At 37.4% G+C, this 23,572-nt stretch overlaps 3 protein-coding genes across 5 annotated transcripts; 2 read left to right on the forward strand and 1 right to left on the reverse strand.

Moving 5' to 3' along the window:
• Nucleotides 1-2,979: 2,979 nt before the first annotated feature.
• On the forward strand, nucleotides 2,980-7,737 carry slc18b1 (solute carrier family 18 member B1). The gene is made up of 14 exons (XM_033988242.2): nucleotides 2,980-3,156; nucleotides 3,284-3,426; nucleotides 3,754-3,849; nucleotides 3,929-4,002; nucleotides 4,457-4,604; nucleotides 5,110-5,266; nucleotides 5,565-5,701; nucleotides 5,787-5,888; nucleotides 5,971-6,062; nucleotides 6,375-6,470; nucleotides 6,570-6,644; nucleotides 7,151-7,244; nucleotides 7,532-7,581; nucleotides 7,672-7,737. The coding sequence occupies exons 1-14, from the start codon at nucleotides 3,126-3,128 to the stop codon at nucleotides 7,724-7,726; spliced, it is 1,350 nt and encodes a 449-aa protein (XP_033844133.1). The 5' UTR covers nucleotides 2,980-3,125; the 3' UTR covers nucleotides 7,727-7,737.
• Nucleotides 7,738-9,487: 1,750 nt separating this feature from the next.
• ahi1 (Abelson helper integration site 1) lies at nucleotides 9,488-20,354 on the reverse strand. 3 transcript variants are annotated; one of them, XM_055231331.1, is made up of 26 exons: nucleotides 20,208-20,354; nucleotides 19,849-19,925; nucleotides 19,595-19,710; nucleotides 18,900-19,438; nucleotides 18,591-18,679; nucleotides 17,348-17,537; nucleotides 16,802-16,994; nucleotides 16,630-16,728; nucleotides 16,334-16,519; nucleotides 16,110-16,262; nucleotides 15,828-15,960; nucleotides 15,619-15,742; nucleotides 15,034-15,370; nucleotides 14,835-14,953; nucleotides 14,234-14,364; nucleotides 14,016-14,156; nucleotides 13,481-13,680; nucleotides 13,347-13,392; nucleotides 13,216-13,268; nucleotides 12,532-12,649; nucleotides 11,988-12,046; nucleotides 11,849-11,920; nucleotides 11,567-11,729; nucleotides 11,213-11,295; nucleotides 10,999-11,087; nucleotides 10,277-10,567 (listed from the first exon to the last, which is right to left on the reverse strand). In XM_055231331.1, exons 2-26 carry the CDS (start codon nucleotides 19,856-19,858, stop codon nucleotides 10,366-10,368), a joined length of 3,645 nt encoding a protein of 1,214 aa, XP_055087306.1. In that variant the 5' UTR covers nucleotides 19,859-19,925; nucleotides 20,208-20,354; the 3' UTR covers nucleotides 10,277-10,365. The 3 variants fall into 3 exon arrangements, with proteins under 3 accessions (XP_033844376.2, XP_055087306.1, XP_055087307.1); XM_055231332.1 differs by having other exon boundaries at nucleotides 20,294-20,345; XM_033988485.2 differs by lacking the exon at nucleotides 10,999-11,087 and having other exon boundaries at nucleotides 9,488-10,567.
• An 89-nt stretch (nucleotides 20,355-20,443) lies between these two features.
• Nucleotides 20,444-23,555, forward strand: LOC117390875 (uncharacterized). Its single transcript, XM_055231263.1, has 11 exons — nucleotides 20,444-20,537; nucleotides 20,818-20,937; nucleotides 21,263-21,382; nucleotides 21,460-21,579; nucleotides 21,868-21,987; nucleotides 22,277-22,485; nucleotides 22,584-22,629; nucleotides 22,698-22,831; nucleotides 22,896-23,027; nucleotides 23,134-23,248; nucleotides 23,329-23,555. The coding sequence occupies exons 1-11, from the start codon at nucleotides 20,444-20,446 to the stop codon at nucleotides 23,553-23,555; spliced, it is 1,437 nt and encodes a 478-aa protein (XP_055087238.1).
• The last annotated feature ends 17 nt before the right edge of the window (nucleotides 23,556-23,572 follow it).

Below are 23,572 nucleotides of genomic sequence, written 5' to 3' on the forward strand. Positions count from 1 at the left end.
AACAAGGCAGAGAGACCTATGGCATAAGAAAGAGCTCACATTGCCTGGTGAGCTCGTCCCTCCTCCTTTCCTGCTAAAAGTGTCTAGTTTATTGTTGACAGGGCAAGCAAGACCATTTCAGGGGCTAAAGGTACTTAAGGGCAAGGAGAGGAGAAAAAATTCTGGTTTGTCACATTTTAATATTTTTAACACCATCAGACCATAGGCATAGTGTGTAGGAGCTCATAAGGGATAGTTTTGTAAGAGCACTGTGGTTGGCCACATGCCCAGTTCATAAAACTTTATTTTCTCTTGCATTTAACAACTTCAAATCACACAAACCAATATACAAATTGGAATGCATTATTATTAACAACAGGTAAGTTGGTGCCAAAAACATGAACCGATGCCAAAATGGTCATTACCAGTTCATAGCCCTTTACATGGAATTACACTTCAAGTCCGCATCTTGAGGTTTATTTGACCATATGGACATCTTAGGGTGACCACCAGTACTGCTTTCCCCCTCCTCCTTTTCTGCTGCAGGCAACAGAAATGTACCACAGACAAGCCAAGTTCCCCCAGGCCATCAGACAGTTTGAGAAAAGCAGTTGTAAAATTGCTCCTTCAATGTGTTTGTAACTGACATGTTGTAGTTTTTATATGTTTTAATGTGTATTATATCATTTTGATGTAATTTTGTGAAATGTCACTAGAGGGCACAGTAGCGCAGTGTAACGTCAATGTCCACACGAGGCAAGGCTAGTAGTAGAAGAAGCATCTCATCACAAAGGGTTAAGTGGCATGATTAAGAGCAGATAATTAAGTTAAAATTTAAAGATATATTTAAGTAGAAAGAAGACACCTAAGTTAATCCCTATCAGTAAACAGCCAACAAGGTTATTTTATGTCTATTTTATTTTTGAGAAGTAATCGTCGAATGTCTTTTTTTTTTTTTATTAAATTAATTATTGTTCTATCTGTGTGTTTCTTTAGTTTCACTGATGTATTTATTTGGATTCATGTGCAAGATGGATTCTAATAAATTTGTCAGTAGAGGAAACATTTTGTGTCCGTATTACAGTGTTACTAAACCAAACAATAGACCATGAACCACAAGTGGACCTCACAACATTTTGAAAAATGATTATTGGGAACAGCTACAACAAAATATCTATATAAGGTAATAATTATAATAATGAATTATATAATTATATTACAAGCAGTATGAACACACTGAATAGTAATGTCACAATCTAGGCAAGGCAAGTTTATTTGTTTAACACAATTTGTACACCAAGTAATGCAAAGTGCTTTACAGAATAAGAAAGACATTAAACTCATAATACAAATAAATCAAAACAAAAATAATCATCATAAAATGTACATTAAAGGAGAAAAGTGCAGAATAAAAACCTTTCAGTCATATGCACAGCTCAACAGAACCATTGTGAGCCTGGATTTAAACATTGTCAGGGTGTCACATTTTCAGGAAGATTGTTTCAGGTTTTAATTGCAGACAAATTGAAATGCTGATTCCCCTTGTTTAGCCCTGACTCTGAGCAGAGCAGGAGGCCGGTCCTTGAAGGCCTCAGATTGTGAGATGGTTCATATGGTACTAACATGTGGGAGATGTACTTTGGTGCTGGTCCATGGAGAGATTTGTTCACAAGCAGAGCTACTTTAAAGTCTATTCTCTGAGCCACAGGAGCCAGTGCAGAGACCTGAGCACAGGACTTATGTGCTCGTACTTCCTCGTACTTCCTGGTATGAGTCAGGACCCGAGTAGCAGCATTCTGGATGTACTGCAGCTGTTTTAATCTAAATTAGTTTTTGACAACAACTCATTCAATTCACATTTTCAACATTTTGTCATAATGTCTTCTTCTTACATGGCCGAAAACTACAGTTTATTAAGAACATATTAAGAAAGTGAAGCAACAAACTCCTCATCCTGGAGTTAGTCCTCACCGCGGCACTGGTGCAGAGGAGCAGGATCGCTACACCATAATGTCATCAGCATCCATAAAGCTGCAAGGCTTCAGAGGAAAAAAGGAAGAAGAGGAGAGATTGAGCTGTGTTACATATACATATTAGTCAGCCCTACTGCAGAAACACACTGCAGGGCTGCTGTGACTGTTATCATAACACTAAAATATGAATGACATCGTCCAAAACAATACAACTCAGATAAAGCCATGCCAGTCTGCACTTCCCATAGTGCTGGAGCTGCAGAGCATGCACAGCTGATTTTGAGTTGAGTTCAAATTGTCAACATATAATAAAAAATTGGGATGGAGGCTTAAATGTGGCTTTGAACATGAAAAAGACTACAGTACTATTACAGTTTTTACTGTAGTAATAAATATATCATTATTAAGAGCACTCAGTAACCACAGGAACTGTAACAGCAGACTACTCTCTAATCCTGAGCAGCCAAATATTTCAACAACTCAGTACAGAATAAATTTGCAATTTTTATGACATTAACCAGTCAAAACAGTCAGGAATAGTCGGACAATATAATAATCAAATACAAAGCATGCTGCGCATTATAACTAAAACCTCCTAAAAGTCATCATGGGGAGAAAAATAAATAGGATACAAAAAGAAAATGTCTTGTCCACATATTCATTAAGCCTACATGTTACTGTTTATTCTTCTTCAAGACTAATTTATAAAACAGACACAAGAACTCCGCTCAGAAAACTTTACTATAAAAGTCAGTCAGCCAATAGGGACGGTCGCCGCGTGTCACGTGACTTGTTTGTTACCGGAAGTGGATCGTGCACTTTTGTCCATGACTTTTTTTTTTTTTTACGAGAAACTTTAAATTAAAAGCTGTAATACGAATATAAACATACTATTGTTGTGTTCTAAATATAAAATTCTGCTAACTACACCAACATGAACACGCGTTGATTATTGGAATGTATTATTTCGAGAGTTTTATGCTGAAGGTGGACAGGAAAGCGTGCTGTTTATTAGCCATAACATGATAATAGCATGAGGGCAGGCTTTACAATGAGCAAACTACAGCGGATTACTGCCATTGGAAGAGTCTGCACAAGTTTTTGAGAGCGTAGATATGTGGCCAATTTGTTTTTCTGTTACATTTGCCGGACATTAAGGACTGGAGCGTAACCATGGACACGGATAATGAATTTGAACAGAGAGGCAAGTGATATAAAAGTGTAACCAACAATTTAACACTTTATTTTCTCTATTACAGCGTACCCAATCACAGTGAACGACTTCAAAAATCTATCAGTAACTTGTATTCATTGTTTTTTGTCTGTTCCAGATGTCAATAATGCCCACATTGACTCTCCAGAGCCATCACAGAGGATGACAAAACAGCAGATCCTCACCCTCATTTCTATAGCATCAGTGAACTTCAGCTCAATGATATGTTACTCAATTTTAGGTCCTTTTTTCCCAAATGAGGTATTGTTTAATAGCCTATGAAATAAATATAACAATAACTATTTATACACCTACTAATAGTCCAAAGTTGATGATTTATTCCCTGTTTACAATTCTTAAATTGCCAGTGTTATAGATATATAGGCTTTGCCCTTGTGTTTGTGGGCAAAAGGTGCCAGGTGACTCATGTGTAAATACAAGATCAGCTATAGATATGAAATGAAGCTACTTTGATATGTTGTGAGCTTAATACAAACCATGCCAATGCTATATTATGATAGAATTCATATTTCTTTATGGTTATTAAATATACTTCAATGATATTTTCCTGTTTGGTTTCCTTTTCAGGCTGTAAAAAAAGGTGCCAGTCAAACTGACATAGGCCTCATATTTGGCTGCTATGCTGTCTGTAATTTAATTGGTTCATTAATTTTAGGAAAATATGTAAGTTTGAAATATATTTGTAAATATTTCACAAAATTGCTTTCTAGTCTTTAATATGATTGTTAATAATCTGTTGCAGATTGTCCAAATAGGTGCAAAGTTTATGCTTGTTGCAGGACTATTTGTGTCATCAGGATGCACCATAATATTTGGGTAAGGACTCAAAAACTTAAATGTGAGCATATAGCATGATAGTGAAAACCTAAAAAGTGGTTGCATGTGAAATTAGATCAAACATGTTAAAAATGAAATCCCAACTGGAATTATTATTCAAGAAGATAAGTTAGTGGTTATTGAAAAAGCATTCTTGACAAAAAAGTTTAAGGACTGAAAAATATTTATGCAAATGGGTTAGTAATGATTTATGCTGCACAGCTTGCTGCATTTTAGCCTATGAAGTATAGCATGTAACCATGAATATGACTGAAACTAAATAAGATTTAACATTTGGAAGAGGATTGTTACACTAATCTTAATCCTCTGTCCAAATATTTCAACTCTGACTTGGTCCTTGGTTTGAATAATCCATTGCACATTATCTCGTTGTACTTCAGACTAGATGTTTGAATATTTTGAGACTTAAGCATTTATCTTGTGTCTCTTTCAGATTACTGGACCGTGTACCTGCAGGCCCTCCTTTCATTGCTCTGTGTTTTATAGTGCGGTCCATAGATGCGTTGGGCTTTGCTGCTGCAATGACCTCTTCTTTTGCACTGACAGCGAAAATCTTCCCCAACAATGTGGCAACTGTTTTGGTGAGTGTAGACACCCCTTGTGTGGTTGGTATGTTGTTTTGACATTTGAATCACGAGTAAAAGCTGTTGTTTTGTGTTGTTTTGACGACCATTGGTAGTTGTATGATACATGTCTTGGAATAGGAAAAATATTAGATAAATAAGGAAAAAAAAAAAGAAAAAAAAAAGTAATAAATTGGCCGATGCCCGTCTTGATGCAAAGACACATTATTGTGGCTGTAGAGTGAAAAGGGGGGGAAGTGTATTGCTCAGATAGACAACAACAGCATTACTTCAAATGGGATGCAGGAAACCATTGCTCCACTGGACCCTCTGTGTTTGATTTAAATGTTTTTTCTGTGTTTATATCCTCTTGAGTGGTTGATTTCTGTGGTTGTCTTTAAAAACAATTTAGATGTGTGCTTTTTTGATGGCAGTGAAAGACAGGAATCTCTAACTGCAACCAGAAGCATGTAAAATTATTTTTAATATTATTTCCAAACTGGTATTATCTTTGATGTTTCAGGGTAGTCTGGAGATCTTCACTGGCCTTGGGCTGATCCTGGGACCACCAGTCGGGGGATGGTTTTACCAGTCTTTTGGATATGAAGTCCCATTCATGCTTCTTGGCTGTTTCCTCTTAATTATGGTCCCCTTCAATATTTACGTCTTACCCACTATTGGTAAGTAATTTGTCAATCTACTATCCTCCGAATATTTCTGGGGTACTGTCTAAATGATACAAATTTAAATTATTACTTAAGGATTTGTTATGAGTGTCATATATTTTATTGTGAGATCAAAAAGCTGATTCACCTCGAAACAACAATCTTGGGACTATAGCCTATTAGCCTCAGCAAGAAAAGTACATTTTCAGGGTGCTGTTGTATTTTTTTTATCTTCTTTTGCAATTCATTGTTTGTCTATATATTTAATTTTTTGTACATTTCATCGTGTTTTCTTTATTTTTTTTCTTTACAGATGCGGATCCATCCAAAGACTCCTTCTTTCGTCTTCTGAAGAATTTAAAAATACTCCTTATCAGCTATGTCATATTCACATTAAGTGCAGGCTTGGGTTTCCTGGATACAACATTGTCACTTTTTGCCATTGAGAAGGTACTATTCTACACATTTACTTATATGACCACATAAACTAAATAATAATAATAATAAATAATTTCCCATGCCATTGTATCCCCAGTTCAATCTCTCCCCAGGCTATGTTGGCCTCATCATGCTTGGCTTGTCTTTACCTTACTGCCTGGCATCTCCACTGATGGGCTATTTCACTGATAAATATCCTGTGAGTATAAACAGTATATTCATAAATGTGTTATGTTTTCAAATCAATAATTTGTGAATTACTGTCCATTCCTGAATTATAGGCCACCAGGAGTTGGTTTATGGTGACCGGGGGGTTCGCTACTGCAGTTGGTTTCTGTCTGCTTGGCCCTGCTCCATTTTTGAATATTTCTGGGTGAGAAGCAAATTTGGGTTTGTACAGTTTGACAACCCTGTGACTAACAGACCCTGAATGCAAATGAAATACCCCATGTAGTTTAACTGATATTGCCTATAAAAATGAAGTGGATAAAATATATTTATAGGCAACATTTTGAAGACATTTACCCGTTCTAAAGATTATCAAACAAAAAGTGTATAACCTACAAGTGAAAAAAAAAATCTGTCTTGGCTCCCAAATGTAGCTACTATACTTTTCCACAGTGGGTCATGCCATGTTTATAATACAATTAAGATGTTGCTCTCCTCCCTGTTTTGCATGTGTTAGGCCGCTGTGGCTGTTGGTTGTCATGCTCGGTGTAATTGGGTTTTCTCTGGGCATGACTGCTCTCCCTACGTTCCCAGAGATCATCACATGTGTGTAGTGAGTGCCTTCACATGCTACATTCACCGCCTGGAGCAAATATGAGCTTTAGAAAGACACACAGTAGGCCTCAAAGTAACATTGCGTCTGTTCTTCAAGTGACCAAGGATTTGAGGAAGGCCTGAGCACACTGGGGATGGTGTCTGGCTTGTTTGGAGCAGTTTGGTCCTTTGGGTAAGATACAAAACCCTTCATGTCTCCCACAATGGGAAAATTCCAGTTCTGCAACACACCTTTCAGTAACAGCAAGAGAATAGAAATAGTCATTCAAAAATCAAGATAAATAAACATTAGAAAATAGACTTACATTTAACATAACACCGTGTAAGTATAATAAAATATGCTACAGCACAGTTATGTACAATAAGTGAGGTAAGCTCATGGTTCAGATGTGCAACTTAAATATAAAAGTTATTCTGTCTCTAGTAGTGTCGACAATCTGTGACACAAAGACTAAATGCCACCAAATGCCTTTTTAATTACAAACTTTGAAGAACCCATTATTATCTGAGTCATGAGGTATACGTTCAGATCATTTGTTTTGTCAGTTCAATGCATACATAATTCTTATCATTATGGTCATTTATCTATTTATTGTATTGTATTGTACTTCTTGTGCTCAAAATACATGGACTGTGTTTGTTTGTTTTGGTAAAAAGAAATATCTTTTCTATTTTCAGCATGTTTTATGGACCCATCGTCGGCGGTCTTATTACACAGAACCTAAGCTTTGAGTGGGCAGCAGTGATACAAGGAGGACTGGCCTTTGTGGCTGTAAGAACCTTATCATAGAATGAATATTGTATTTTGGATGTGAGCATTTGAATCTGACTCATTCTGGTAGTCTTTAGTCCAGTCTTTTAGCCTTTGCCAGTCCTGGTTTATCTAGGAGGTCTATAGTACAGTACAGCATGTTCACACAATAAGGTTTCAAAGCTATTTTTCAGAACCAAAACAATATTAGGTGTAAGTGTAGTGAGTTCTAAAGCCATATGATGTAGACAATAGTAGAGGAAAAATTCAAATCTGTTAGTATACAATTCTTTGCTCTTGTGTCTTAGGCATTTTTACTGGGTCTACACTACATCTTTCACAAACCGCCAACACAAAGGTAATGACTAACACTACATTTAGGGTACTTTCACATTTGTTGTTGTCTCCTAAACATTTTGGTAACGGTTTCTCTCTCATTTTGATTAAGGCAAATAACTGAATTAACAACACAAGAAGAAACCTCTCCACTTCTGAATCCATAAAGCTCAAAATGTCAAGATACAACGTCAGGTAGTTGGTACTGTCACAGGAAGTGGTCTGCAAACTGCTCGCAGGAGTCAGTAGGGATTACATCATTAAAAAAAAAAAAATCAGGATTGGAAAGAAGAACTTATGGGTTATTTCTGTTGTCTGTGACTTTTGCAAACTATGAATTTCTTGTATTTCTTACTGTTTTTTCTTATTAAATTTATGTTGTTCTATGTACATTTTCCATTATCCATTTTCTTTCTGCTGCCTTAGTTTCTCCTGAGTTTTAGTTCTGCATTTCTCCAGGGGATTATGGTTGTGACATGAGTCTATTAATTTCAGTGGACTGTACACATAAACTGTATAAAAAAAGTATCAAGTATTTATATATACAGTTTAGCATATGGTGGGGCTCTGCAAATTGGAGCTTCTGTTTTAGTGCTTCATATTCTCTGTCTTCCTCTCAGTAGCGCAGATGGTGGACGGGTCGGTCAGCTGTTTGCAGTGACTCTGTGGAAAACTGGTGCTTGAAAAACAACAGTGAAGAGCTGCCCAGAAGGAGCAATTACGTCACTTCATTTACTGGGTCACACCATGCATGTTTCTCAGCAAAGTGAAAAATAAGCAACTGTCTAAATGTGCGTACAGCATCTCAGTTATACTTAATATAATAAGAGGAGTCATTTAGCGGAATAAGTGGTCAAGAACTGAAGATAGGCAGGTAGAGGGGCCCTTCCACATGCTGCCCTCCTTTGAGGCCCTGTGTAAGATTTTGCTTTTAAATTTCCTAAACATTACCCAACTGTGTCCCCAGATACAAGACAGACATGTTAAAATCAAATATAGTGTTTACTAATAACAACTGTAATGATGATTCCTTCTTAATTACAAAAACATATTTATGTTAAAATGTGATTTGTTCTCAAGGTGATTATACAATCAGAAAGCAGAACGAGTCTCTCATTTGGGTTGCAAGTTTCAAAGCTGAAATCCAGTTGGTTTAAACCTAAAATGGCTCTGATCTGAATGGTCGCCACCTAAACCCCAGCACCTGCAGCCAATCAGTGCCAGTGCAGTCACCTTTTCTCCACCTATTTCTGTAACCTAAAAATACATTTACAGTAATGTCAGTGACCGTAATAAGATAATAAAACTAAAATGTGGCCAGGGCTTACCCAGATAACCACCATTTGTTTTTGTAATTAATGTTTGCTTTCCAGCGTTGTTTAAACAGAAAGATCTCTCTGGTGCACTGCCATCGTGTGGCGAAACGAGGAACTTGACTCAAATGCACTTAAATTTATTTTAAATGGCTACACCCCTGGTAACAGACAGAACTGCTCTCTACTGGTGGTATTTATTTAAAATGTTTACGTGCGCCTTGGATCTTGAAATATCTTCATAAATTGATCTTATACTTAAGTTTAGTCCAAATATTTTTATTTCTAATCACTGAATTTGAGCAGCTACTCGGTCTAGTCTATGAAAATGTGGAGTGCCAATTTTCTATAGTTTTTCCTTTCAGACCTACAGACATATCCACCCGCACTGCCTGACTGAGATCATATTAGACATGACTTATGTGTTTGATCGTTTTCATTTGTGGGAAAGGGAGGGAGAGGGAAAATTTGTAGGAAAGAATGAGAACCAACACAGTCGTGCTTTTGTTAAAGTATCACATGACAGCATAGACTGGTACAAAAACGTGTTAGTTTTATATTAATTATTATTATTAATTATTTAACACTATTTTTGTAAATTTATTTAATGTTTGAAGGGGTTCAAATAAATAAAAGAAGCACAGCCATAACTTACAGCTTAGTTTTTTGTTCTGAACATCTGAATCATTGATGAGGTACAAACCCAAAGCTGAAAGCTCTGGTCAGATTGCTGGTGGACACTGTCTTATATCTATCTGAAGGGAGGAACTAAGTACACTGAAACTGGAAACAGCTATTGTCAACAGTTTCTGTATGTTAGGCTAGGTGTCTACCAGAAATCTGCCCAGAGCTGAAGAAGCGGCTTGGATGAGCAGCTAAATGTCTTCACTCCTACAACTTTTGTATCCATTTGACAGATTTTACTTTTGGCTTTTACTACGGATCAGACCTAGACAACTGAGGGATTACACAGACATTAGCAAGCACTGTCAAAAATGATTTTAGATCGTCAGCAAACTCAAGAAAAAATACTAAATGGATTTAGACAAAATATTTTCAGGAGTCTAAAAATTTGCTCACCTGTTGTAGTTCCAACTAAGTCAGTTCTTTCTTTCTGGTCAAACTGTTGAAATGTTGTTCAAGTTCAGATTAAAGTCTAACAAAGCCTCAGACAGAGCATGTCTACAGTTAGCATCACACCCCCAGGGAATGTTTACGACATTGGCAAAGTATCAATAAGATGTGTATGTGTTTTTAGTGTGATGAGATCATATTTTAAAAATGCAGTGTTTCTATCATTTCTGTGGAAACAACAATGTTCTTAAAATAATCTAAAAATGTAACGTTATAAAAAGATAGGAAAAGTAAAATTTTCTAGTTTACATTAAATACAAAAGAAACTAAATACAATATAAAAGTGTAAACAAGTGAATACAAAATAGTTCATTTTTACATAAAATGCATATTATGTGCAAACAAAGTCCGTAATGAGTTCAGGGGTCAGGCTCAAAGGCACTGTTGGTCTTTCCACTGGGTCTCTTTGGCAATGGTCTTCCTGAAGTCCGGACCGGTCTGTCTAAAGTCTGAACTGTCCTAGTGCTGGTGCTGGGACCTGCCACATCTGTCTCTGAAAATGTTCCCCGAGATGCAGACATGGACAAACCAGGCTTTTTCAGCTTCTTCTTTCTTTTACTTCTATCAAAAAGAAAACAAACCATAGTATTAGTATATCATGAAAGAGTGATACACATGAATTGGTTTGTACTTTGGAAAGGGAGTGTGTCCTAAATGTATTTTACACTCATTTTACATAATTTAGCTTCATATTTATCACATTGTGGTCTTGAGTTATTTACTGCTTATTGTTCCTTTTGCATCTTTTAGTTCTGACAATGATCTACTAGTTTATCTTAGAAGATCTACGGGGTTTTCAGGATGCGTGCACACATGCCATGGTTTGGTTATGATTTGAACCATTTCTAACTAAACCTGGACTAGATCAGAACTAAACCATGACTAGAAGTTCAGTGCAAATAAATTTTAATGTGCTTTTGAACACGCCCTTAATCAAATCTAATACATTTGAATGTTTAAATTTGCATATTTGTATAGTCAGCGTCACTTACTTGGTACTGATCAGCTCTGGCTCTGTGTCCGAAAGAGTTGGTTCAGAGAGAAACCTGAGTTCCCCAGAAGAGCTAATGGCAGCTGACACCTTAAAGTTATGAAGCAGGAAACAGTCCACCATCACCAAATACAGTACCCAGTTATACAACCCAGGGAAATGACAGGAGAGAAGTAACCACCAATACAGATGTAAATTAGATGTAGATTTCTTACCCTTGTAGGTGTGGAGCGATCTAGTGTTCCTTCAAACAAAGCTGGAGCCTCTACTGTCTTTGATGCATCTTCGTTGTAGTCCCCTATAACAAAATTTCACAAACTTTAAAATTAGGTTGCTCTGGGAACAATGAGAGACAACATTGAAAATTTCTCCAAGCTGCTGCCAAGGGATAAAATGATAAAACAGGACAAAATAAGGTTCTAATCGACTCAAAACTTGAACAAGCCCCCAAAACATAAAAAACTAATTAAATACAAAATACTTAAATGTATCAAACGTTTCAAAATAAATCTTTTGCTTGCTTTTTACAGAGACCTTTATCCTGTATCTTCTGTGTAAATTGCACTTACTCTCGTCCACCACATATGAAGCCAGGAAGTACCCCTGCTGCCTGTTGGAGAGTTGTCCAAACCACCAGTTCTCATTGTCCTTATAAAGCACCTGGATCACATCCCCTCTGTGGATCGTGAGCTCATCTGAACGATTGGCTTTGTAGTCGTAGAGAGCAACAACCTAAAAAAAAAAAAAAAAAGATAAATAAACCATATGTTGCATTTAAACTAATAAGATAGAGGTAACAAAATGGTGTTTAGTTTCAAGGTGTTAAGTTATTTACAATGGGAGAGACTTACCACTTGTTGAACTTGGGGAGCATCAGTACCAGTAGTTCCGAGAATAGCTGAAGACACACTATCACGCAGTGTCTGGAAATATGCAATAGAAATGGCATCTTATGGCTTTTCCCAAATAGTAAATAAGTAACTTTCTTACCCTTGGAAGTCTGAATGGAGCTGCTCCTCTCAGACGTTGGCCCACTGGAGTAAAACCACCTGACATTTCAAATTTGTTCCTCATTAAAAACTTTTCAGTTCAGTTCATGTTTATTTATACAGCATATTTAAAACAACTGAAGTGCTTCACATAAGTAAACAAAACAATACCAAAAAACAAATATACAGCATAGAAGAACAACAATAAAAACACTAAGATATCCTGTCTAGCTTGTATTAAATGCCAGGGAGAAGAGGTTGGTTTTCAGAGAGGATCTGACAGGCAGAGGTCTCTTAGTTTTTGTCAGCAGACGAGCTGCAGCGTTTGGACATTCTGTAAGCACTGCAGGGAGCCTTGGTCCAGCCCTTTTAAACTTACAGTAAGAGACAGAAGTCTGTCTGCGACCCTCTGCACAGTATACATGCTTCAGGATTACTGTACTTAACGCCTGTGTGTTAGACTAATACACAGAAATATGTGGCTTCAGCGAGTTGAGCACATTAGGTTAAAGGGGGAGGTGTTATTAACTGTTTCAGATACTCACGGTTGTGTGTGCTCAGAGCGGCCTGTGGGATAAGCTGCTCGATCAGAGCCCCCGAGAACTGCAGCTTTGAGTGAGGAGACAGGAAAGGGGGAGGAGGCAACGGGCTGTTTAATCCCATCTGAGGAAAGAAAGAATGTGCACTTTAATTATAACTTTTTTCCTCAGATTCAAGACATAAAAGTACATGATTAAAATGTCATTGCTGAGTTTTCCAATCTTCACAATAGTTACTGCAGTAACATAAGTGATACTTATAATACACACTGACATTTTCAAACAAATCATAGTTTTGTTTTAGGGTTTTTGTTATAGTGCACTAACCAAAAACTATTTACAGATATAACAGAAAGTAAAGAACACATAAAAATATCCATGAATTTCACAATGACAAAAAATAGGAATGTTGTGACCCCAAGTCGTTCCCAGGCCAGCAAAGAGACATAGTCCCTTCAGCGTGTCCTGGGTTTTCCCCAGGGCCTCCTCCTGGTGGGACATGCCTGGAACACCTCCCTGGGATACATCCATTAGGCATCGGGAACAGGTGCCCGAGCCGCCACAGCTAGCACATCTCAACATAAAGGAGCAGCTGCTCAGGAGGAGCTGGGAGTAGAGCTGCTGCTTCTGCATGTCGAGAAATAAATAAACGTAGGACGTCTAATTTTTAGATCAGACAGAAACACTCACCATCCCAGTGTCGATGGTCAAGCCCCTTCCTGTGTGAGAGAAACCTTTTCTGTCTATAGGAAATAGAGCAAATTAGTTGACCTATATAGTTTGAAATGAGTTTGTTCCTGGACCAGGCTGAATAATTTTACCTTGTTCAAAAAGCAATCCAGATGTTGAGGACCTCTGATGTGGTTCCTAAAAAGATGTTTTAGGTGTTGAACCATTTTTTTATTTTTAAATTATTGTCAAACATGTCAAACTGTATAAAGTGATGTTGACTGACCAGCACTGAGTCGAGTTTCTCTTTAACAGTTTGCATTCTCAGGGCCAGTCTGGTGGATTGGGCAAACTGGTCCAGAGCTGCAGTGGAGGAGACAGGGGTGTCCGGGTGCAGCGCAGAGTCCGGGGTGTTCCTCACAGTCCTCGGGTCCACTGAAGTCGCTCGGCTCAATCCCTTTATATTGTACACCTCCAGCTGCGAAACTACAGTAAAAGAACAAGCATAAAGCATAATGGAATAGTTAGTGTGAATATTTTTTGTCATTGGGCTATATTCATTTTCTTAGTCTGTAATATGGTTGGCAAGTGCAAGTTTCATATATGCCTTCTACTGGTGGAAAAAAATGTAACAAACTTACGGATGGTGGCTTTAAGACAAATAAACACCAAATACATATGTAGATTAGTAAAGTTAATGACTTTTCTGAAATGGGAATTAAATACTTGCATGCATTATAATCATGAATAAGACACATGGCAGGTTGTAAAGATGTGCATTGACCATTGACTAAAAATATAACAAATTAAATGAAACAAACCTTTGCGATCGTAGATATACACATGGATGGGATGGCTCTGTCCGAAGGCGCAGAACGCCACCATGTTTTCGTGAGGATGGAAGGACACCCCATGGAGAGCAGTGGGATAACACAGCTCCGAGTACACCGCTACCTGGTCTCCTGTGATAAGAAAAGCAGACTTAATAAGTAACAAGATGGGTCCACTCAAGAAAAGGCACAAAAACTGTAGTGCGCACCAGTGTCTGTGTTCCAGACATACGCCATGCCGTCTTCACTCCCAGAGAAAATGAAGTTACCACATGGTGTGAAAGTGCTGTAGATCCTCTCTTTGTAGTTTATAGCACCAATGTATTTCTTTACAGCCAAACTGAAGAGACAAAATCAAATAAAATCTTTCAGTTTGTTAGTATTTTCTACATTTGTTAAAAATACATTGACATTACTGACCCCTAGTGGCAATATGAAATTGATATAAAAGACATGCTCTTAAATTGCATAATAGACACTATGTGGATTAATCATACGTCAGTAATTAATAATATGACAGTAGTTAAACAGTTACATATTCAATAATTAACTAATCATAAAAGTCTTTGTGCACTTGGATAAAATGTATATTTTTTTCCTACATGTCACACTCCCTATTGTCTTTACATACAAATCTTTATTTCTCACGCATTATTTATGTTAATACAGGGAACATTAAAGTACCAGCCCCTAATATTTTATGATAGCCCTGTATAATTGTTCTTGTTGCATAGTGTTTTTCTGGTACGTTATTTTAACCTAAGAACACAGTTAATGCAATTTAATCAGTGGATTTCTGGTTGTAATTACATTCTCAGATCAATCATCCGCAGGACACTGTCTTTGGCGTGGATCAGTAGACAGCGCCCATTTGGATGGAGCTGCAGTTTGTTGATAGGAACACCTCGGAGATCTGCCTCCTCAATTTTCTGTAAAGAACAAAAAAGGTAAATAACATATATAAAATAAACAATACACTGTACATAGTAAATCTGAATGTGATACTTACCCTTTCTACACACCAGTGCTGACAGGGCTGACGACAGGAGCTGTCTTTAACCGAACTTTGCCAAACAATTAATGTGCCAGCATTGTCAGCAGAAAACATTCTCCCTCCTTCTGAGTCAAAACAAATAGTGTTGATGAAGCTGGAGTGTCCTTCAAACTCCTGCAATAGTTGCCCGTTCACATCTTGTACGTCTAATCTCCAGACGCGGACAAGACTGTCGTACCCCCCAGTGACCACTAGACTCTGGGCGGACGGGTGGTACTGGGCACTGTACACGAATGAGGGGTGAGGGAGCATCTTCTGGGCATTTGCTGACAAACGTTCAATGTCCCACTCTCTGTCAGACATGAATGAACGGTGCTATTAGAAAGACATTTACTCCCCCTGGTGGTTGAAATTTAGCCAGGGTTTAGAACATGGTACTAAAGATTGCCTGAATACAATTAAATAAACACAATTTATATTTATCTACAAAACAATCCGTCTGCAGTTCTATAAATTCTAATTAATATCAAAAATTTTGAAATTGATGTTATTTGAACAGGATACAAAAAATATATTAAAATAAAATGGACATTTTCTGACCTAACAGTTCCATCAGAAGAAACCGACAAAAGTCTTCTGTCATCTCTGGACCAGCAGAGATCGTAGACTACTTTAAAATGTCCATTGAAGGCAGCCAAAACTCTGCCAGAAGGGATCTCATACACTGTGGAAAAAACACCACAAAGTGACAAAAAATTTCTGCAATACTGTACATTTAAATGTACTAAATTATGAAAAGTGTCACTGACCCACAACAGGAAACGTATCTCTGTCAGCACAAGCGGCTGCCATCATGGTCCCCGCATTAGAGAAGAGCACAGTGAAGCAGCCCATCTGACCACCACGAAACGCTAACATGGACTTATTGGGAATCCTACAGACCTGTTAAAACCAAAACACCACATTATATACAGAATTGATCAGTCAATCAACAATTGTATTAATCCCAAATTATTTAATCACATTTATGAATCCAATGACCTGTAATATAATAAAATGTAAGATAAATCCCTCCTGATCTCGTTACACACCTGGCCGGGGAGCCGACTCCACTTAAAGATTGGTGGTTTGTCGTCCAGCACCTGAGAAATGCTTTTCCTTGTCACTTCATTTTGGAGCTCACTGTAAGTGGTGCTGCCCCTCTCCTCTTGTAGTGGCATCATTGAACGCAAAGAAGGCTCCACCTAGAATACATAAATAGTAGAAATGTGGAAAAACAACAGATTTCAGGGATCTCTCTAGGAAAAAAGCTTACATGCTCAGGTATTTTGATCCCTTTCACGGTAACATAAAGTGTAGAAGGATATTTGTGTCTAGGATACTTTCTCCACCACTCGATCACCTCAATAGTTTTCGGTTGCCTTTTAGCCTGGATCGGAGGGCAGAAAAGCTGGAGGCGGAGCTTACTGTCAATGTTCAAGACCCCATTTGCTCCTACAAGCTACAAAAAAAACATACAAATGTAAGAACACAATTGATGCAAACTACACACTTATTTGGTTGATATGTGATGTATATAATATTTAATGTATAAACTTCAGATCCAAATACCTTGAGGAATGCCCAGGCTATCTTTCTAAATCCTTGCTCATGTTTGTGGATGTCAACATTGGCTTTTGCCACTTCTCCCATGCTCATGAAATCCAAAATCTAAAAAAACCCAAGATGAAACAATTTAAGTGTTTATAAAATGCTAAAATATTGTTCTTGAAATGCTACTCACTTCAAAGAAAAGTAACACTCTAGGGCTCTCCTCCTGGTTTTGCACAAACCGACAAAAGCGTTCATTAAAGATGATTTGTTCCTGCCACTCGGGGATAACAGATTTATTTATCTTAAAATCGAATGGCTGAGTCATGATGGGCAGGATATGATCCACACTCTCATTTTCATAAAAGGAGGACACTGGGCGATGACTACAAAAAAAAAACAAAAGTCTAACAATATTTTCACTTAATATTAGCTAGTATAACCAACTCTATTAAAGGCACAATAGGTAACTTTTCAGGTAGGTCTGCAGATGTAACTGCTTTACCTGGAATGTTCCATTGTATGGAATTAAAGTGCATTTATTTTCATGAAGACAAGCAGGTGCAAACAGTTCTGTGGAGGGGCAACTCCGCTCACGGTAAGTTTTTCAAGGTATAATGTGGAACATTCTAGACAAAGTAATAACATCTCTACTGATGGAAGATCCCCCTGCCAAAAAGTTACATAGTGCACCTTTAATGTAACATGAAGAATTATAGGTCATGCTGATTCTTCTTACCAGTCCTCCTTCTTCACATACTGCCCTGTGATTTCATCGACTACATGGACCTTGACCATGGGATGTGAGATGAGCAGATCCGTTTTAAGGCGGTCCGTGCGGTGAATGTAGACCCCCAGGACAAGACTGTCATCAAAGGCTGGTCTCTGTGGCTCTTCTGTGGCTTCTATTGCATTCTCTTCTTCTGCAACTACACAAACAAACAAAGAAAATAATACATTATTGACTCTGCACATGACTAATACAAACTAATACAAAACAACAACAAAAAAAAACATTCGCGACAAAGCCATATCATGGAGATATGACACAGTAAGGGTCACCTAAAAAACAATAAATTATGCAGCCACCACGAGAATAAAGTCTACCATTTCAACAGTAAAGTCGGAATTTAATGAGAATAAAGTCGAAGCCAGAAAAAGTTGTAATTTTGCGAGAATAAAGTCATAATGTTTTGAGATTAAAGTTGTAGCCAAAAACGCAATTTTACCAAATTAAAGTCAATAGTTAGGCTAATGAGTTAGGGTTAGCAGACGGCTCAGCACGCTCTTTACCCATACTCCACTGAGCATCACTTCTCTACTGCTCTAAACGTGGGCACTTTGCAAACAAACACCGTTTAAAGATGTGCTCATTGTAAATAACTCTCGTTATGGGCTTGTGGAGCTGTATAATGTAGCCTAATCTTTATTGCCACTGCACTAGTGCACAATCTTGTTTCTGTCTCCAAATGTGTCCAGTTTAGTCCAATACACAGAGGTGAAACTGGTTTCAGTCCCTAATTCTTTATGTGGAATCGATCACAGTATACCGCTCTGTCTGTATACTTATGTCAGCTTTTCACTCATCCAAGCACCAGCCTTTCAGCATTCCCTTTGATTCAGCGTTGAACCCCAAATCATAAAATTACGACTTTAATGTCGAAATGTTACGACTTTATTCTCGTAGCACCTGCATGATTAATTTTTGCAATATTTAACTGGTCGTACTTTTGCACACTGGTCGTGGTGGCGAATTGCTCTTCTTCATTTTACCATATCAGTCCCTAAATCTGGATAAAATACCGTCTTTACCTTGACTAAGACTTTATTCTTTATTTTTAAAATTACAACTTTAATGTCGAAATGTAACAATTTTGTTCTTGTAATGCCCACATATTTTTTTTAAGTGACCCTTATATTTCGTCATAAGGAGACGAACAGGTGGCAAAAAATACAATTATACAACGCTAAGTTCATAGTACCATGTTTTTTTTTCTTCTTTTTCTTCTTTCCTTTAGATTCTGCTTCATTTTCAACATCAGAGTTTGGATCTGCACGTTCCTCTTGGCTCCTGAAGGAACAATTCTATTGTCAAACTTTTTTTAAGTCTATAAATGTAAGGAACACATTCTAGTGTTTCAGTTGATTGTCAATATGTATGAATGAAAATATACTGTGCTAAAAAGTTTCATGAATAAATAACATTAGGGCTTGACATTAATTGACATTTTATTATAAGCTCATAATGTAATAAAAGGAAAATGAGACAGAAACCACATTTATACACTTACCCAACATCAGAGTCTAGTGGGGCAGATTTTAATTTCTTCTTTTTCTTCTTTCCAACATCATTATTGAGTGTTATGTTTTGAGAGAAGGTGGTTTCCTCTTCTGTTTTTGTCTGTGCCTCCTCCTGTGCAATCTGCTGCTGATAATCAAGCAACAGTTTGTCCTCTGCATCCTCCAAGTGACTTCCCTCTATGTCCTGATTGTCCTCTTTGGCTCTGCCCTTTTTACTTTTTCGCTTTGGCTCCTTAACTGCTTCTGAAATTATCTCAAATTTAGAAACATCTTTAATATTGTCATCCGCTGAAGGAAGGGGAGGCAGGCTTCTCTTTTCTTTTTTACTTTTCTTCTTAACTTTTGAACCTTGAGTCTCCTCTTCATTTAAGCTGTTGTTGATATTGACCTTCTCGGATGATTCCTTCTCTCTGCGTTCGTTCTTTGTGAAACGGGGGCTGCAATGTTGCGGGTCGTACGTGTTTTGGAGGATAGTCTCATCTTGATCTGTGCCCTTATCAAGGTTGAGGGTTTTCTTTAGAGTCTGAAGCTGAAATGGCCCAGTAAAATACATGAAATTATTATAATTTTTTTTAACTCAGTTGCAACTACTAAAACATAGGCTGCATATGATAACACTGTAAAAATATTTTACAAATCAAACATTTGCTCTGTTATTCTATACACATAAGAAGTCAAAACATACTGCAATGTCATCTTGTGCTTTGTCTTTTTTCTTCTTTTTCTTTTTGTTTTCCTCTGTGTACTTCTTGAAGATTTCATCGAATCTTTCTCGGGTGTTTGCCCGTTCGTCACTCTCAACTGTAAAATATGGTATGGGAAAATTAGTAAAACAAGTAATGTTTTACACGCATAAAAAATAAGCAACTCACATGCAAAATATTTAGCAAGATTAGTAATTATGGTATTATTACTAGATTGTAGTGAAATAATTCTTACCTGTTGGCATCCTTAACTACCATGACTCTTCTGATCCCAGTAACGTAGTTGTCAAGCCAAAGGGGAGAGCGTTACTTCTAAAATTAGAAAATCTGCTTATTGTTTACACGTTGTGAAGGATTTCTCGTGACTCATGGGGTTACAAACAACACACCGAGCACGATTTAATCGCCTCAGAACTAACCTATTCATTTCAACCCCAAGAATGTACTTTCAGACTGATTGGAGGAGAGCTATCAAGGTTGCACAAATGTTGCACGCTAACGTTAGCAGCTAGCAGTTAGCATGCTAAGCTAACAACCTTCTAGCAACAAAGACACCATCTCTAGTATAGACAGACAATACAAAGGGTATCTTACCATTTCAGGGTGGTTATGAAGATTTAACGTGCTGTAAATAAATATATTTTAATGAAATACAGACGGTTCTGTGTAGTTTGTTTCACCTGCAGTGATTGGGACGCGATACAACTTCAACAACGCTGCTTCCGTAACCATGGAAACAAGAAAGAGGCGGAGTCTGAATGCCATGTTTTTGACGTAATACGGAAAAACAAAACCTTTCCACCAATCACAGACGAGTCCGTATCCTTAACATGAGTGAGAGCTCAGTCCTTGCTCTCCAGCTCTCCACACGCTTCTCCCTCTGCAAGTGTGTGCTCCCAGAGGACAGGTCAGAGGTGCACTCCCGTCTGAGAGGACATGGCTTCAGGATTATGTGAATGCTGCCTGCTCTGTGAATGTGCTGCTCATGTGAAAAATGTTTTTGTAAGAGCTGGACAAAAACTAACTGTGTTTTGGAGAATAATTTTACAGTGTTCTACTTGGTTTCAAAGTCCTGAGGATCCCACAGTGCTACAGTTGAATGGTTGGTTATAAGCTTTATTTTATTTCTAATAAAGAATAAAGATAAAACTTGCAATATGACATTCTTAAATTATCATATGTTTGTTTATATTATCTTTTTTAGAAGATGAAATTCAACTATGTAATTACCTAGACCTTGAAATACTGAAAAGACAGGCATCATCAGAAAGCTCAAAGATACAACACACTGCAGCAGAGTATTTTTTACATCTCAGTAAACACTGTAAGTAAAACACTTATTGTCATTGTAATGCTTTAAACAGTCCTACATTGTCAAGTGTGACCAGTTCTATGCAAACTGCCAACAGTTTTTGTGATCTTGTTCAAACAGACAGTTAGTAGTAGACAGTTAGTGGTAGGAGCCTTGGACGTGTAGTAGTATGCATGTTGAACTATAGCTTTGTTTACTTAGCTAATCCTACAAATTTGGATGAAAAACAAAATAAAACAAAGCAAAACTAAAAACTCCAGAACCCCTCCAATTGATATGTTGTATGCCTCATTTATAAAGATCTGACTAGAAGTTTTGACTATGAATACTGTTTTAGTGAAATCTCCTTTACCGGATCCTTTCTTGGGATGTGTTGTCACATTACTATACTCGTCTGACCTGAACGTGCAGAAGACCACCTCCCTCTCCCTTGTCAACTTTTTACTAAAAGACACCAGTAAGAATGATTTTTGTGTTTGTATCAGTTCTTTCTTATAATGCATAAAATGGGCTTTCCGTCTGTTTTGTTTATAGTTTGTATCAACACAGTGATTGACATGAAGATTCTGGAGCCATTGATAGAACTGTTTAAATCTGGCGATGCAGTAGCCCAGTCTAACTCCTGTGCATGCATAATTATGTTCGCCTCTTCAGGTAAGTAGTGAAATTTCATGGGAATATCATACTGTTTCATACATTCATAGAGTTTTTTTTTTCCTTGAACAGCTATTTCTTTAGCCTCGCTACCATTCAAACACATACATTTCTTATTGGTAACTCAATGTCCCATATGAAAAAATATTCTGAAATGGCTATGACAAACTATTCACTTTCCAAGGTTAACCCAGTATAAGAAATATAGTAATTGGGTTTGCAAGAGAAGAAGTGACAGTTCTTATTAATTTATGTTATGTTTTGTGTTCTCTTAAAACTCTGCTACAGAGGCTAAGGCAGATGCTATCATTCATGACGGTATCATCCCAATGTTGGCTTTAGCAAAGTCGTATGATCCACAAGTTCAGCAGGATGCTGCCTGGGCTTTGTTACAATTTACACAGTCAGGTGAGTTCACTGATCTAGATACCACACTATTACATTTCAAGAATGGCATGGCTGAATTCAAATTTGATTGCTACAAGATCCACTACTATAATTATTGACAATCCATACTAAGGGTGTGGTTCTGGCTTGGGCCCAGTTTCGTTACTTCAGGGTTTAGTCCCAGTTTAGCCAATTTTGGTGTGATGATTGTGCAAGTGTGAATGCACCTCAAAAATGTCTTTATAAAAAAACACAAATGGTTTAATGAACAGTTAACACCGCTAACTGTACTTGTGCTATATTGTTTCAGAATATTCAACTAAACTCTTGTGTCAGTGCGGGGCTCTTCCAGTCTTGGTCCTTCTGCTGCAATCCTCTAATTCACAACTTCAGTTCCTCAGCTGTTCAGCTCTGTGTAATATTGCTTCTATACTGAAGCTCCAACCAACACTGTTAAATGCATGTGGCTGCTATTTAAGTCGATCTCTAGTAAATCTAATGTCTTCTACAGTGACAAAGGTATGGATGAAGACATTATTTTATTATTTTTAAATTCTTCAAAATTTTTCCCACATAAGAAAACACAAAAATACATGCTTCAATTCTTCTCTTTTCAGAATGCAGCAAAAGCATGTCAGTGTCTCCACCTTCTTGCCCACAATGGTAAATATGATAATATATATGTTTTGTGTGAATAGAAAACATTTTAGATTCAACAATTTCCTTTCCAGTGCAGATCCAGGTCCGGTTGATGGAACTAGACTGTGTTTTGCCATTGAAAACATTGTTGAGAACTTCCAGTCTAATTTACATTGAGCCAGCCTTAACACTACTGTGCATGTTGTCTGCACATGCACCTAATAAAGTATGTTTTAAAAAAGTCTAATTTGTCCCGGAAATAGGAAATAATGGCACATGTTGTCTCATAGGATGTCTTGGTGGGTGAAGGAGTCCTGGATGTGATTGGTCAACTTTTTCATTGTCATAACTCCTGTCCCACAATAGTGATACACTGCTCCAAAATCATCTCTCATTTGGCCAACTCAGATTTAGGCCCACAGGTAAAACAGACCAGTATTGGTATCAGCATATATTATGGTCACTAGAATATCTACTAGGAAATTATGTATATCTGTTCCTTGTAAGTGATATATTGTATTTATGTAGGCTGTTACAGATACCATGTGCGTATCTGGACTCCTGATGGCACTTGAAAACCAAACTATGTCTGACGAGGATTTGCTCCAAGTGACTTCATGTTTACAGCAGCTTATTAACATAGGCAAATAAAACATATATAATGTGGTTTAAATAGCTCCAACAACACAAGCTGACCTACTCATATGTATCTTTCTCTTTTAGGTACTTTAAGATCTCATGTGGTTGCACAAGTTGCATCAGAGCATATTACGAGGCTGGTGAATGTATCTAGACAAACAAGTAATCCTTTGTTATCCTTCTCATGTACTGCTATTTTAAGTAAACTTAGTAAAGTAAGTAAAGCCTTTCCTGTTAACCAAATTAATTTAAGGAAGTTTTGTACACCACATAACGAATCATGCATTACAGAAGATCTGGCAGACATTTAGACATTTTAAGCAACAGA

Source organism: Periophthalmus magnuspinnatus, chromosome 22 (genome assembly GCF_009829125.3).
Source record: "Periophthalmus magnuspinnatus isolate fPerMag1 chromosome 22, fPerMag1.2.pri, whole genome shotgun sequence".
Taxonomy (NCBI): domain Eukaryota; kingdom Metazoa; phylum Chordata; class Actinopteri; order Gobiiformes; family Gobiidae; genus Periophthalmus; species Periophthalmus magnuspinnatus.

Excerpts from the sequence above, each read along its gene's own strand:
- slc18b1 (XM_033988242.2), top strand. The coding sequence starts at position 3,126 with ATGGACACGGATAATGAATTTGAACAGAGAG. Across the intron at positions 3,157-3,283 it reads TAATGAATTTGAACAGAGAG|ATGTCAATAATGCCCACATT; the intron begins GCAAGTGATATA and ends TGTCTGTTCCAG. Across the intron at positions 4,003-4,456 it reads GGATGCACCATAATATTTGG|ATTACTGGACCGTGTACCTG; the intron begins GTAAGGACTCAA and ends TGTCTCTTTCAG.
- ahi1 (XM_055231331.1), bottom strand. Across the intron at positions 16,995-17,347 it reads TATGTGAAGAAGGAGGACTG|TCATCGCCCAGTGTCCTCCT; the intron begins GTAAGAAGAATC and ends TTTTTTTTGTAG. Across the intron at positions 11,296-11,566 it reads TTCATATGTGGTGGACGAGA|GGGACTACAACGAAGATGCA; the intron begins GTAAGTGCAATT and ends ATTTTGTTATAG.
- LOC117390875 (XM_055231263.1), top strand. The coding sequence starts at position 20,444 with ATGAGTGAGAGCTCAGTCCTTGCTCTCCAGCTCTCCACACGCTTCTCC. Across the intron at positions 21,988-22,276 it reads GTTACAATTTACACAGTCAG|AATATTCAACTAAACTCTTG; the intron begins GTGAGTTCACTG and ends ATATTGTTTCAG. Across the intron at positions 22,486-22,583 it reads TGTCTTCTACAGTGACAAAG|AATGCAGCAAAAGCATGTCA; the intron begins GTATGGATGAAG and ends TTCTCTTTTCAG.